Raw genomic sequence first — 15,078 nt, 5'->3', positions numbered from 1 at the left:
TTATTATTGTCCGACGCATATGCCTGCAGGGATTTTTCTCGCATGCAAGTTTTATAGAATAAATTGAATTTTGTCATGTCTCTATGCACCGAACGCACAATCAACGTCATAAATGAGATAACTATGCAGAATTACGTCTATCATTCAAGTGTCTGTGAATAATTAATCAAATCCTTTGAGTTTCAAATTATTTCAAGCGCTTGTAGAAAAAATATTGTTCCCAACTCTTGCGGAAGGTTCTTTCTCTAATTCTATGGTTATTCCGTTCATTCTTCCACATCTTGTAGAACAAAATCGTGCGAGAATATATCAGAAACGCACAGTTTTCATGGTTATATTTTATTATTCTATGTTGGCACTCCGAACTTTCCGCCACGGCTTTATCTGTCAATTCATCAATTTGCCTTTAAGGAATCAGTTCTGCCAACCAACATTTTTCAATGCAAAAATCACTAAAATATATTTATGGAAGTATTTCATAAATTTCAATGAAAATGCAATGAATTAGAGAAAATAATTTATAATACTCGTACAGAAGGCTCATTCTACCACTCGTTCATTCCAAAACTTGCCACTTCGTGGCTCGTTTTTGAATTTTGAACTCGTGGAAGAATATCAATGCCTTCTGCACTTGTATTATAAATAACTATTCCCGCACTTAACAGCTTGCCCAAATATCACTTCCCGCACTTGTTAGAAAAATAACTGTTGGGTATTATTTTTCATTTAATTTCTTTGAAATACCCCACTTTCTGGATCTATCACAAAACATCAATTTCATCACGTTCAGTTCTAAACTATTCAATGCATTCCTTTTAAGAACAAGAACTTCAACAGAGGGTACCGTGACAGTTTATTGCCAATCTAAGCACATTGTTCTTTCCCTGCAAAACATGTGCTTCCATGCCGGGTTCTATCATAGCCCACATCTGGTTCTTTTAAACTTTCTCGCACTAATTGTTTTTCTACTGAATGCAATAAAATTTATGGCTGAACCCTCGCAGGCTCATTGTTGCCATAATAAATCAAAAAAGAGTATACATTGGTTTTTCCATTCCCTTTGGAATATCATATTTCTCTCGGAATTTCATAAAATTTATCACCATGTTATCGTTTCCAAACATACCCTAGCAGGTAGAGGGAAGATTTGCTGTCACTTTTGAGATTGGACATTTTTTTGGTCTCTGCTTTCTTTCAAAATGTATAAGACACATACATGACTAAAACATTAGGATGATTTCCACAGCTTTGGCTGCTTATGGATGTTTTAGTCCAGTGCTTTTATACTTCAAAACGATGAAGATTCACATAAAATAATATCACAACCTCACTTGCGAAAACTTGTATACATACAAATTTAAATGTCTCTTGTTGAGAATCGATCAAGGTGAATTAACACATTGATTGTTTTGGTCTTTGCAATTTTGATATTTGTGAGTGAATTGTCTATACAGGGTGGCCATTTGAAAACGAAACAGACGAGATTACAGACGAAATAAAGTTTTTCGATAGAAATGCTCGGACAGGTCGATTTCTGTTTCGAGGGGGACAACTTAAGATGTAGGTTACGGACGCATAGCGCTTCAACCCTTGCTACTACAACCCTCACCCCCAAATTTTGAATAGGGAAGATGGGATGAGTGATACCTCAATTTAAAGGTATTTTTATACTGATTTCAGCACAGTAATTGTTTTTTCATTTTATGCATTAGTTCTCGAAATATTCTCAACTAAGTATTTGAGAATGAAGTGGTGTTTTCATGGCACTTGTAGTGTTTTGTGAAAAATCGACATTTTGAGCTTCAAAACAACCATGACTGTGGCTTCCTTCCTAACTAACTAACGCATGAATATTTCGAGAACTAATGCATAAAATGAAAAAACAATTACTGTGCTGAAATCAGTATAAAAATACCTTTAAATTGAGGTATCACTCACCCCATCTTCCCTATTCAAAAATTGGGGGTGGGGGTTGTAGCAGCAAGAGTTGAAGCGCTATGCGTCCGTAACCTACATCTTAAGTTGTCCCCCTCGAAACAGAAATCGACCTGTCCGAGCATTTCTATCGAAAAACTTTATTTCGTCTGTAATCTCGTCTGTTTCGTTTTCAAATGGCCATCCTGTATATCCTTCATCGACATAGGTAGACTTCCAGCCACCGTTTCTTCATATTTGTGATGTTTCCACCATTATCAGCAAATAATGGTGGGTTTATGCACCATTCCTAAGAACTTACACTACACCTAAGAACTAATAATTGAACGCTAACAAATCAATGAAGGCGTTACTGCACTTTACCTAAGAACTAACACTAGCACTAGAAAGTTGCAGTGCTGCCAACCCACTGAGCTCAAATAAAGGTAGGTAGAAGTTCGAAATTTAGGTAGATGTTGCCAAATTTAGGTAGATTATTTTTTCCTTTTTTTTAGGAGTTTTGAAAGAACTGAGTCCATAGAATTATACTTTATTAATGATAAATATTGATGAATTAATAAAAAAATATAAGAATTTACCTAATAAAAAAAATTGAAAAACAAAGAAATATATTTATGTAATAATTTAAAATTTAAATTTAAATACATATATATAAAATAATGATAATTTTTCCCAATCACTCTTATAGGTCTGGTAATACTTTATTTTCTTCGGTAATGGACCACGACTTGTTCCTTCGCCTCCACTATCACTGGCACTCATATTTTCGATAAATTCAGCAAAAAACTTACCTATACAAAACGACACCTTTTCTGTTTCGTCAAAATCGCAATATCCCGAATCAGCAATTCTACTAAAACAGCCTGCTTTGAAGGAAGTTGTTCTCTTTACAACTTGAACACGAAAGAATAAATAGTCTTTCAAATATTTCATTTCAACAGATGTGGATAATTTGCAAGAAAACGCTTGTTGTCCAAAAACTTTTATAATTTTAACACCCAAAAGGGTATTTTATTGCTTCCCGACGGCAGCCTTCAATGCATTCATAGGGTTTCATCTCATTCCTTTCGACGATCTTATTTTATTCTGTTTCTTTTTTTAAGCATAAGGATCGATTCAATTAATCTGCGAGCAATACGAACCTATCTATTTTTTCTACGTACATGCAACCATATTTACTATCGCTATTTTTCTATCAAGCAAGTGCGTATTGAGGCGCAGCCATCGTTATTTATTAGTTTATTACCCATTTCGGTCCTTTCTTTGCATCTGTATGTTTCTGAAACTCTGCCGCTGATCTCCGGAGATCTTAGTATCCAATGGCGTGCGTAAAAATTAAGATGTGAGAGCGTTAATGAGGAATAGATTTTTTTCACAGTCACGTTACTGGTAAAACGATTTGTCGTTGGTCTAAAACCGTAAAGTTCGCGCGGAGCTGAATTAAAGTAGATCGAGCTCAAAAAAGGGAGATAGGTATATTAGTTCGAATTTAGGTAGATCTACCTAAATTTAGGTAGGGTTGGCAGCACTGGAAAGTTGACCAACTTTTAACTAGGAACTAAGGGCTTAGGTAAAATATAGAAGTGCGCTTGCGCCGCATAGAATTTCAATATATGAGCCGCTTATTTTGAAAGTGGCCTAACTCCATTTATCTTCAAATCGAGATATTGAGAGTTTTGCGTTTCAAACTACACGGCTCAGTTGTTCAATTAATTCGGAAAACTTATGTGTAAAAAATGTATCTTATTTTCTCTGAATATAAGCAATCTGAAGTGCGTCACTGATAAATAACATGAAGTTGTACATGTAAACAAGGTAACCGGCAGAAAATTGAGAAACGGAGTTAGGTCACTTTCAAAATAAACGGCTCATGTATATCTCCTTTAATCTGTATTTTTTCCCATAAAATTATTCATCGAACTAGGTATACTAATTTTCCAATGTTTTATCACCCCAGAAAGCACGGTTCACATTTTTGACTCACCCTGTATATGTTTCGTTATCTGCTTCCCTACTCTACGGGGTAGAGAATTTTACAGTCTCAGATTTTTGTGCCAACTAAGCCAAAAAACATCCTCTGTAAATTTTTTGTATTTTTTCATACCCATTCATTTCATGAACAAACCAAACGTTTTCCTTTATGGACCTTGGCCTTTTGATTGTGCTGTAGCAGCAGTTGCTGCATTGGAAATTTCGTGAGGCATTTTCAAACTTACTATCGCTGATGTTTTCCGTAGTTTATTGAGATAAATATTAAATATCAAAATATCAACTGATTCCATGTCGAATAAGTATCAGTCATTATTTTGTTGCTTCGTAATGATCAACTGCATTTATTAAAATCATACCTGCCAAGATTTTCACATAGAATATGAAAATAATATTCTAAATAATATTTCAACTGTCGTTGAAATTGCATAAGAAAATAACATTACGGCATGCAGACAATTCGTTTTCTTATAAAAAGTGTTCTTTTAGAGCTATAGAACAATCGATTGACCTGAATTTTATTTATCCGCAAGATAATCTTGTAGCATTACATTTTAAATATGATTTCTGGCATATGACCGCCAGGGCTGGCTCGGATGTAGTCCAATCTGGACGTCCAATTTTCGATGACTTTTTCCAACAATTGTGGCCGTATATCGGCAATAACAAGGCGAATGTTGTCTTCCAAATGGTCAAGGGTTTGTGGCTTATCCGCATAGACCAATGACTCTACATAGTCCCACAGAAAGTAGTCTAGCGGTGTTAAATCACAATATCTTGGATGCCAATTCACAGGTCCAAAACGTGAAATTAGGCGGTCACCAAACATGTCTTTCAATAAATCAATTGTGGCACGAGCTGTGTGGCATGTTGCGCCGTCTTGTTGGAACCACAGCTCCTGGACATCGGTTGTTCAATTCAGGAATGAAAAAGTTAGTAATCATGGCTCTATACCGATCACCATTGACTGTAACGTTCTGGCCATCATCGGCCCATAAAGCGCACCAAACAGTCAATTTTTCTGGATGTAACGGTGTTTCGACATACACTTGAGGTATAGCTTCACTTCAAATGCGGCAGTTTTGTTTGTTGACGTAGCCATTCAACCAGAAGGGCGCTTCATTGCTAAACAAAATATAATGGACGTAGTGCGCGATACGTATTCCGCACAGAACCATTATTTTTGAAATAAAATTGCACTATTTGCAAGCGTTGTTCAGGCGTGAGTCTATTCATGATGAATTGCCAAACCAAACTGAGAATAAATCACTTGAGAGCTGTTAAATCGGTCGCCATCTTAAAGTTATGTACCTTGAAAAAAAGCACCCTTTATTAATTCACAGACATTGAAACCATTATTTCGTTGAAAACGCGTTCGTAAACTAAACGTAAATCTATAACTCAGCATAAAATGTAGCGCTCTTTCTCCAGCATTTTGCTGCTACAGCGCTGACATGCGCATCTCTTTCAGCGCATTCAACAGCGCTGATTTTCCGAACTCGCCCAAAGCCTAGACACATTATTCTTGATTTAATTGGTCATAGGCAATTCCTGTTTCCATTAAATTCAGTTATTCACAATGGAATAGGGCAGGGTCGTTTACCCAGTAAAATGTATCAGATCAGGTAGAATTCCAGGTATATATTTGACTAATTATATTCTAATTTTGAGTAGGTAATTTCTATTTCGACCGTTAAAGATACATTTATTTCTTTATTTTGGCTACTATCATCAGACACCAATAATCAACCTGTATCTCAAAGACTTTAGTGAATTTGAGGCATTAAAATTTTTTTTCTTTTATTCTTTCTGTTCTGTCATACTTAGATATGACATCTTTAGGGTGAAACTTCAAGCTAATCGTATTTTAACAACCTTGAAATTTATGGGCATCTCAAGTTGACAAGTTTGTACCTGGAAATTGTCTACATAAGGCAAAAAGTTTATCTCCGGCGATTCTTTGTCCACGTCTTCTCGAAGCAGTAACTTGCCTCTGTAAATTTTCAAATTTTATTTGTTAATGTTGTTTTTTGTGTGCTGTTATGTCTTATCCAGTTGAAGATCAGAAGTATTGGCGAAAACTTGAGCCTGTTAAAAGAAGAAAGCGAAGAAGAAAGCGAGGAAGAAAGTTTCCGAAGTAAGTAAACTTAATTATTAAATTAGGAGTTTCATATAGGGTATGATGATGAAATTATTTCAAATATTATCATCAACTATTTTCTTTCTGCTCTCTTTTCGACTTCTGGTGTAAATTTATCATTTTCAATAATAAACCTCGCACAGTCCACAGAAAAACACTCAATTGACTATTTCAATTATTGAAAACATAACTTATGAATCAAATGAATATGAGATTTCACCAATTTTTTCATATAAATCATAAAATATTGTTGACTATTCCCCTCTAAAAATTCCAACCAATCATATTAACGCAAATGCTAAAAATCACTTAACAACGAAACATTATTTTTGAATATCAATTTGCACGAGTGCTTAAACCATCGAAAACATGCGTGATGATTTTATTTATTTAATTTACAGTTAGTATTTGAACAATTAAAATTGAGTGAATTTTTTTTCGGAAAAAAGTCCTTCACATGGGCTTAACACGGGTGTTTTTTTTCGAGGTATATAACTTTGAGTTGGCATTACTGTTCATGATGGCTACCGATTTAACAGCTGTCAAGTGATTTATTCTCAGTTTGGTTTGGCAATTCATCGAGAATAGACTCACGCCTGAACAACGCTTGCAAATAGTGCAATTTTATTTCGAAAATAATGGTTCTGTGCGGAATACGTATCGCGCACTAAGTCCATTTTATTTTGTTTAGCGATGAAGCGCACTTCTGGTTGAATGGCCACGTCAACAAACAAAACTGCCGCATTTGGAGTGAAACTAATCCGCAAGTGTATGTCGAAACACCGTTACATCCAGAAAAACTGACTGTTTGGTGCGCTCAATGGGCTGGTGGAATCATTGGTCCGTACTTCTTCAAAAACGATGATGGCCAGAACGTTACATTCAATGGGGATCGGTATAGAGCCATGATTACTAACTTTTTCATTACCGAATTGAACAACCACGATGTCCAGGAGCTGTGGTTCCAACAAGACGGCGCAACATGTCACACAGCTCGTACAACAATCGATTTATTGAAAGACACGTTTGGTGACCGCCTAATTTCACGTTTTGGACCTGTGAATTTGCCTCCAAGATCTTGTGATTTAACACCGCTAGACTACTTTCTGTGGGGCTATGTAAAGTCATTGGTCTATGCGGATAAGCCACAGCCCCTTGACCATTTGGAAGACAACATTCGCCATGTTATTGCCGATATACGGCCACAAATGTTGGAAAAAGCCATCGAAAATTGGATGCCCAGATTGGACTACATCCGAGCCAGCCGTGGCGGTCATATGCCAGAAATCATATTTAAAATGTAATGCCACAAGATTATCTTGCGGATAAATAAAATTCATGTCAATCGAATAATCCATCGTTGTTTTATTGCAATTTAAAGTTCTATTGCTCCAAAAAAACACCCTTTACTCTGTGGAGTCCACAGAATATTCTACTATTTGGCAATCACTCGGGATATAACTACTCACTATTATGTAATTAATTATTGCAATCTGAATGCGGGGAATTATATTAATAAAGAACTCATTTTACTGAAAAATAATATCTGAATTTCATTATTTATATTTTGAATATGCCAATTGACTAAATCAACTATGACTATTAATATTATGCATATAAATACGAACCAATTTTTTTCTTTTTTAGAGGAAGTGATTTTGACGTTCCATGGGACAGGTAAGATAGCTTTCGATTAGGTCTATTGCTAGTAAGCAAGTAAATATTTAGCAGTGTTGCCTCGATCAGATTCCATAAAATTTTTGCCATCTACGTGAAGAAAAGAAACTTCATTCAACTTGGGTTCTGGATGTCAGGTCGGTTGGTAGTTGGAATTCTATATTTGATTTTCAAGAGTGTCTATTAGGCTGCTAGAATTCCGCAGTCCTAAACATCCGAACTAGAGTATAACCACTAAGGCGTGCGCAAGGTTTTAACCAAGTTTCTACGGAGAGCCAGGCCACGCTGAGATCCCTGGAATCATATAGCCAGGGGTCTCTACTCACATGGGAATGTTGTAATACCATAAAGCAACTGGCCAGAGGCAATGAAGAAACTTTATGGTGCATTTATGCACCGTACCTAAGAACTAAGGATTAAGAACTATGAACTAAGAACTAAACCTAAGAATTCAGTGGCGTTTATGCACTATCTTGTTAGTTCTTAGTTAAGGCATGCGCACGTGCTCGAACTACTTTCTATTTGTTCTATACTTTGATGTTTGACATTTATATTTATTGTGAAAGAATTTAATTTAATTCTTTCAAATACACCTAATACTTTTCATCGATAAACACGAATAAAGAACATAAAATGATAGAAACTGGTACTCGTTAATATTGAAATTCTATGCGGCGCACGCGCACTTCTATATTTTACCTGAGCCCTTAGTTGTTAGTTAACAGTTGGCTTGCTAGTGTTAGTTCTTAGGAAACATGCATAAACGCCCTCATTGATTTGTTAACGTTCAATTCTGAGTTCTTAGTGCTTAGGTTTAGTCTTAGTTCTTAGGTGCGGTGCATAAATCCACCATTACTATGGGTACCGAGTCTTGTTCAGGTAAAGAAATTTGTGGTGCTACCATGAAGCTCTTGAAGCTACCATGAGCTAAGCCTTGGGTAATGGTGGGACTGCTTACAAAACACTGTCAGTGCAAATACCTTTTGTAACGTTTGGGTAAGTGAGCATACGAGATTTGCAGACTCTGTGAAAAGGAGGTAGAAACAGCCAAACGCTTGTGTGCAAATGTCTGGGGCTGACTGGCCTAAGAACCACTCACATGGAAAGTCAGTTTGGGATATTCAAGAAGTGATGGTCAAGACACCTAAGGATGTCGTCGGTTTCGTTAACAGTACCGACAGCCTCCCTGGATTCGTACGAATAGGTGGGGTTAAGAACAAAAAATCAATTTACCCCTCGATTCAGTGAATAATAATAATAATAGTTGTGATGAGTTAGAACCCCAAGGACAGAGTTGGATACTAATCTGGAACCAATAACAACATTGTCACCACCTGCAACAGATCAACTGCTTAGTACGATATTCTGTAATTGTTAAAACGGTTACGCTGCGCGCTATTGACGATCTTGATTAAGAGATTGCATAAGGCCCTGAAATTATAGAAGATTTGGAATTTAATGCCATAAACGATGAGAAGAATCGATATAACTTATTGGAAGAAGAAGGAGGAAACAAGTTCACAAGAAAACATTTCATTTTCATGGTATTGTCCTGCTATCATAGCACTCAATAAGAAAAAGAATATCCAGTGTTCCGTTGAAAAAATCTGTATTAGATAGTTGAACTTATTGTGCAGCATCATAAAAAACCTTCTTCTATTAATAGTAATCTTCTGCGTTCATATAGTTCATTAGTGAAGTGAAATCTGAGTCGTGTCAGAGTTATTCGAGCAATACCGTTGAAACATTGAAGTAACCTTTTTTCATCAAAGAAGATTGTTGTACTCAACTAAGCGATTTGACATGTAAACAGTTGTTTCACGGATGAATTATTTGAAATGAACAGTACACTCTTTGATGTCACGATGGCTAATAAAATAATTAAAGCTGAAGGTGCTGAACCCGATCAGTTTGAGTCCCAAGTGGCTCAAGCTTTATTGGAATTGGAACAGAGCTCTGATTTGAAAGCTGAACTCAGGGAGCTCCACATTACTAAGGCTAAGGAAATAGATTGCAACAATAAAAAGTCAATCATCATCTATGTGCCCATGCCCAAACTAAAACAGTTCCAAAAATTGCAATCTGACTTGGTCAGGACTGAATTTCTTGAGAAGAAATTCAGTGGTAGGCATGTAGTTTTCGTTGGTGAACGCAAGATTTTAAATAAGCCCACACGTTAAACTAGGACTAGGAGCAAGCAGAAGCGCCCAAGATCTCGCACATTGACTGCTGTGTATGATGCTATTTTGGATGACTTAGTTTATCCAGCTGAAATTATCGGCAAGAGGATAAGAGTGAAGTTGGATGGTTCTCAGCTTATTAAAGTTCATTTAGATAAGAATCAACAAACCAACATAGAACACAAAGCTGATACTTTCTCCTCCATCTATAAGAAGTTGACTGGAAGACGAGAAATCTTTCAATTTCCATAGGCATATTTGTAAAATATGTAAAATAATAAACAATTTAAAAAAAAAATCTACCCTTCCAAAGCGTTCATTCATTCGGAAGCACATTCCAAATGAACAATTCAATTGGGCAACTTTGTAGCTTTTCAAATACCGATACTTTCGACAAATGGAGTAATAAAGATTAAACATAAGAGAACAATTGGAGAGACGGAAACAACATTACTGAAAAATATGAGAAAAAAACATAGGTTGGCTGAAAACTTCATGAAGAGATTCCAAAATTAAACTGATAAGTCATCTAACTAGCATACTCTATCTACTAGCATACTCTATCTACTTCGCTTACAAATCCAGCTAACCCAAAAAAGTAGTGGCACATAGATGGTTAAGATAAAATGATGAAGTCCTCAGATCTTCCTTTGGGTTTCTGACTACCCCTCAGATCTACCTTGCCTGCATATCCATCTAACCAAAAGAAAGTTTTGACTTGATCTGCCGATGGTTGTGTCACAATGTTTCATTACTTGAAACACCCTAAAAAATTTTTGCCGAAATCGAATGATGAAAATTGAAAGAGTCAAGGTTGAATTCATCTGAAGGCGGTTGGTCCATTAGGCACCATTTTGGGGAGAAATGAACAGTGCTGTGCCTGAAGTGGTGATGGAACTTAGTTATAAAACCTGACCCCCACAAAATCTAAGCTACTAAGAGGTCTCACAGAGGCATATAAGAGTCGGGATGGAATAAAGAATGGAACTGCATCTGGATATCGGAAAGCGGCTAACAATGTTTTTTATTCCAACTCTCCTAGACCTCTGTGAGACCTCTCAGAAGCTTGGAGCTTGTCTGACTTAAAAGAAGCGGTTGTTTTCTGTGTAGACTCTGTTACATAAAACGTTTCTCAATCTCTGGGGCACATCTACACGATTAGGGGGGTGTTAAAGATAAAATGCGAAAAAGAATTTTAAAATAGTTATTTATAATACAAGTGCAGAAGGCATTGATATTCTTCCACGAGTTCAAAATTCAAAAACGAGCCACAGAGTGGCGAGTTTTGGAATGAACGAGTGGTAGAATGAGCCTTCTGTACGAGTATTATACATTATTTTCTCTAATTCATTGCATTTTCATTGAAATTAATGAAATATTTCCATAAATATAATTTAGTGATTTTTGCATTGAAAAATGTTGGTTGGCAGAACTGATTTCTTTAAGGTAATTTGATGAATTGACAGATAAAGCCGTAGCGGAAAGTTCGGAGTGCCAACATAGAATAATAAAATATAACCATGAAAACTGTGCGTTTCTGATATATTCTCGCACGATTTTGTTCTACAAGATGTGGAAGAATGAACGGAATAACCACAGAATTAGAGAAATATATTTATTGAATTTTTATTCAACAATGACCAAGAAACATTTTAAGGACTAATGGCTACCATGAGCTTGTTTTGAGGCCCACAATTTCTCTTAATTTGGTTCCTTGTTAGAGATGATCAGCCTGCGTTCATTTTCTACTGTTTTCCGTATTTGGATTTCCAGAGATGCAGAAAATCCAATTCCACAAAGATAACACGTTGGAAAAGCAAAAGAATCATAGGCGCTTTGAATTTTATAACAAGTAGCCGTTCGGAAGCTCAATCCAGAAGTTTGTTGAAGATTCGACTTTTGTAAAGTACTTGATGAAACATCTATCAGTTTCTTCTTGTAGTGATAGTCCAACATGGCTGTTCTCAAATGGAGTGTAATTGTACCGGTGTGAAGTTATCCACATCCACAAGTACACTCCGAGCCAAAAGTAGGGTCCAAGCAAATAATGGTATATTTATGATTTTCAATATGAAAATGGATAGTAATTTATAATTTGACTCAAGCAATACAAACTTTGCATATTTTTTTCTATTATTGAACATTTTTTAGCAATTCAGAGGGTTGTTAATGTTGTTATAGGGGCCGATTCTAGTTAAAATTTCATAACTTTTTTGCTTGAATTAGTACCGTGTTCTGCTTTTGGTATGTGGTAAACAGAGGAAACCTGAATCAAATGACATACCCCACTTAGTTTGTCAGGCCTCGGGGAGGGAGGAAACTGCGGTTTTGGGGGTATTTTCTAGATAAAATTTCATAACTTTTTTGTTTGAAATAGTACCGTGTTCTGCTTTTAGTATGTGGAAAACAGAGGAAACCTGAATCAAATGACATACCCCACATAGTTTGTCAGGCCTCGGGGAGGAGGGATTTTTCGATTTTGGGGGTATTTTCTAGATAAAAATTCATAACTTTTTTGTTTGAAATAGTACCGTGTTCTGCTTTTAGTATGTGGAAAACAGAGGAAACCTGAATCAAATGACATACCCCACATAGTTTGTCAGGCCTCGGGGAGGAGGGATTTTTCGATTTTGGGGGTATTTTCTAGATAAAAATTCATAACTTTTTTGTTTGAAATAGTACCGTGTTCTGCTTTTAGTATATGGTGAACAGAGGAAAACTGAATCAAATGACATACCCCACTTAGTTTGTCAGGCCTCGGGGAGGGAGGAAACTGCGGTTTTGGGGGTATTTTCTAGATAAAATTTCATAACTTTTTTGTTTGAAATGGTACCGTGTTCTGCTTTTAGTATGTGGTAAACAGAGGAAACCTGAATCAAATGACATACCCCACTTAGTTTGTCAGGCCTCGGGGAGGGAGGAAACTGCGGTTTTGGGGGTATTTTCTAGATAAAATTTCATAACTTTTTTGTTTGAAATGGTACCGTGTTCTGCTTTTAGTATGTGGTAAACAGAGGAAACCTGAATCAAATGACATACCCCACTTAGTTTGTCAGGCCTCGGGGAGGGAGGAAACTGCGGTTTTGGGGGTATTTTCTAGATAAAATTTCATAACTTTTTTGTTTGAAATAGTACCGTGTTCTGCTTTTAGTATGTGGAAAACAGAGGAAACCTGAATCAAATGACATACCCCACTTAGTTTGTCAGGCCTCGGGGAGGGAGGAAACTGCGGTTTTGGGGGTATTTTCTAGATAAAATTTCATAACTTTTTTGTTTGAAATAGTACCGTGTTCTGCTTTTAGTATGTGGAAAACAGAGGAAACCTGAATCAAATGACATACCCCACATAGTTTGTCAGGCCTCGGGGAGGAGGGATTTTTCGATTTTGGGGGTATTTTCTAGATAAAAATTCATAACTTTTTTGTTTGAAATAGTACCGTGTTCTGCTTTTAGTATGTGGAAAACAGAGGAAACCTGAATCAAATGACATACCCCACATAGTTTGTCAGGCCTCGGGGAGGAGGGATTTTTCGATTTTGGGGGTTTTTTCTAGATAAAAATTCATAACTTTTTTGTTTGAAATAGTACCGTGTTCTGCTTTTAGTATGTGGAAAACAGAGGAAACCTGAATCAAATGACATACCCCACATAGTTTGTCAGGCCTCGGGGAGGAGGGATTTTTCGATTTTGGGGGTTTTTTCTAGATAAAAATTCATAACTTTTTTGTTTGAAATAGTACCGTGTTCTGCTTTTAGTATGTGGAAAACAGAGGAAACCTGAATCAAATGACATACCCCACTTAGTTTGTCAGGCCTCGGGGAGGGAGGAAACTGCGGTTTTGGGGGTATTTTCTAGATAAAAATTCATAACTTTTTTGTTTGAAATAGTACCGTGTTCTGCTTTTAGTATGTGGAAAACAGAGGAAACCTGAATCAAATGACATACCCCACATAGTTTGTCAGGCCTCGGGGAGGAGGGATTTTTCGATTTTGGGGGTATTTTCTAGATAAAAATTCATAACTTTTTTGTTTGAAATAGTACCGTGTTCTGCTTTTAGTATATGGTGAACAGAGGAAAACTGAATCAAATGATATACCCCACATAGTTTGTCAGGCCTCGGGGAGGGGGAAAATTTCGATTTTGGGGGTATTTTCTAGATAAAAATTCATAACTTTTTTGTTTGAAATAGTACCGTGTTCTGCTTTTAGTATGTGGAAAACAGAGGAAACCTGAATCAAATGACATACCCCACATAGTTTGTCAGGCCTCGGGGAGGAGGGATTTTTCGATTTTGGGGGTATTTTCTAGATAAAAATTCATAACTTTTTTGTTTGAAATAGTACCGTGTTCTGCTTTTAGTATATGGTGAACAGAGGAAACCTGAATCAAATGACATACCCCACTTAGTTTGTCAGGCCTCGGGGAGGGAGGAAACTGCGGTTTTGGGGGTATTTTCTAGATAAAAATTCATAACTTTTTTGTTTGAAATAGTACCGTGTTCTGCTTTTAGTATGTGGAAAACAGAGGAAACCTGAATCAAATGACATACCCCACATAGTTTGTCAGGCCTCGGGGAGGAGGGATTTTTCGATTTTGGGGGTATTTTCTAGATAAAAATTCATAACTTTTTTGTTTGAAATAGTACCGTGTTCTGCTTTTAGTATATGGTGAACAGAGGAAAACTGAATCAAATGATATACCCCACATAGTTTGTCAGGCCTCGGGGAGGGGGAAAATTTCGATTTTGGGGGTATTTTCTAGATAAAAATTCATAACTTTTTTGTTTGAAATAGTACCGTGTTCTGCTTTTAGTATGTGGAAAACAGAGGAAACCTGAATCAAATGACATACCCCACATAGTTTGTCAGGCCTCGGGGAGGAGGGATTTTTCGATTTTGGGGGTATTTTCTAGATAAAAATTCATAACTTTTTTGTTTGAAATAGTACCGTGTTCTGCTTTTAGTATATGGTGAACAGAGGAAAACTGAATCAAATGATATACCCCACATAGTTTGTCAGGCCTCGGGGAGGGGGAAAATTTCGATTTTGGGGGTATTTTCTAGATAAAAATTCATAACTTTTTTGTTTGAAATAGTACCGTGTTCTGCTTTTAGTATGTGGAAAACAGAGGAAACCTGAATCAAATGACATACCCCA

General features: G+C 36.5%; 1 protein-coding gene and 1 pseudogene across 6 annotated transcripts in view; both read left to right on the top strand.

Annotated features, from left to right (window-relative positions):
- LOC123682589 overlaps positions 1-15,078 on the top strand; it is a 143,958-nt gene that overhangs the window by 82,328 nt on the left and 46,552 nt on the right. For 3 of the 6 annotated variants that reach the window (XM_045621301.1, XM_045621302.1, XM_045621306.1), the window contains exon 3: positions 7,712-7,741. The exons of the other annotated variants lie outside the window; for them this stretch is intronic. In XM_045621301.1, coding sequence (XP_045477257.1) covers positions 7,712-7,741 — 30 coding nt within the window. The remainder of the gene's footprint in view (positions 1-7,711; positions 7,742-15,078) is intronic. 6 annotated transcript variants of the gene reach the window in all.
- LOC123682592 lies at positions 9,597-10,173 on the top strand (annotated as a pseudogene).

Source organism: Harmonia axyridis, chromosome 6 (assembly GCF_914767665.1).
Source record: "Harmonia axyridis chromosome 6, icHarAxyr1.1, whole genome shotgun sequence".
Classification (NCBI taxonomy): Eukaryota; Metazoa; Arthropoda; class Insecta; order Coleoptera; family Coccinellidae; genus Harmonia; species Harmonia axyridis.
The sequence above is the reverse complement of the archived record's forward strand: the minus strand, read 5'-3'. Positions and strand labels throughout refer to the sequence as shown.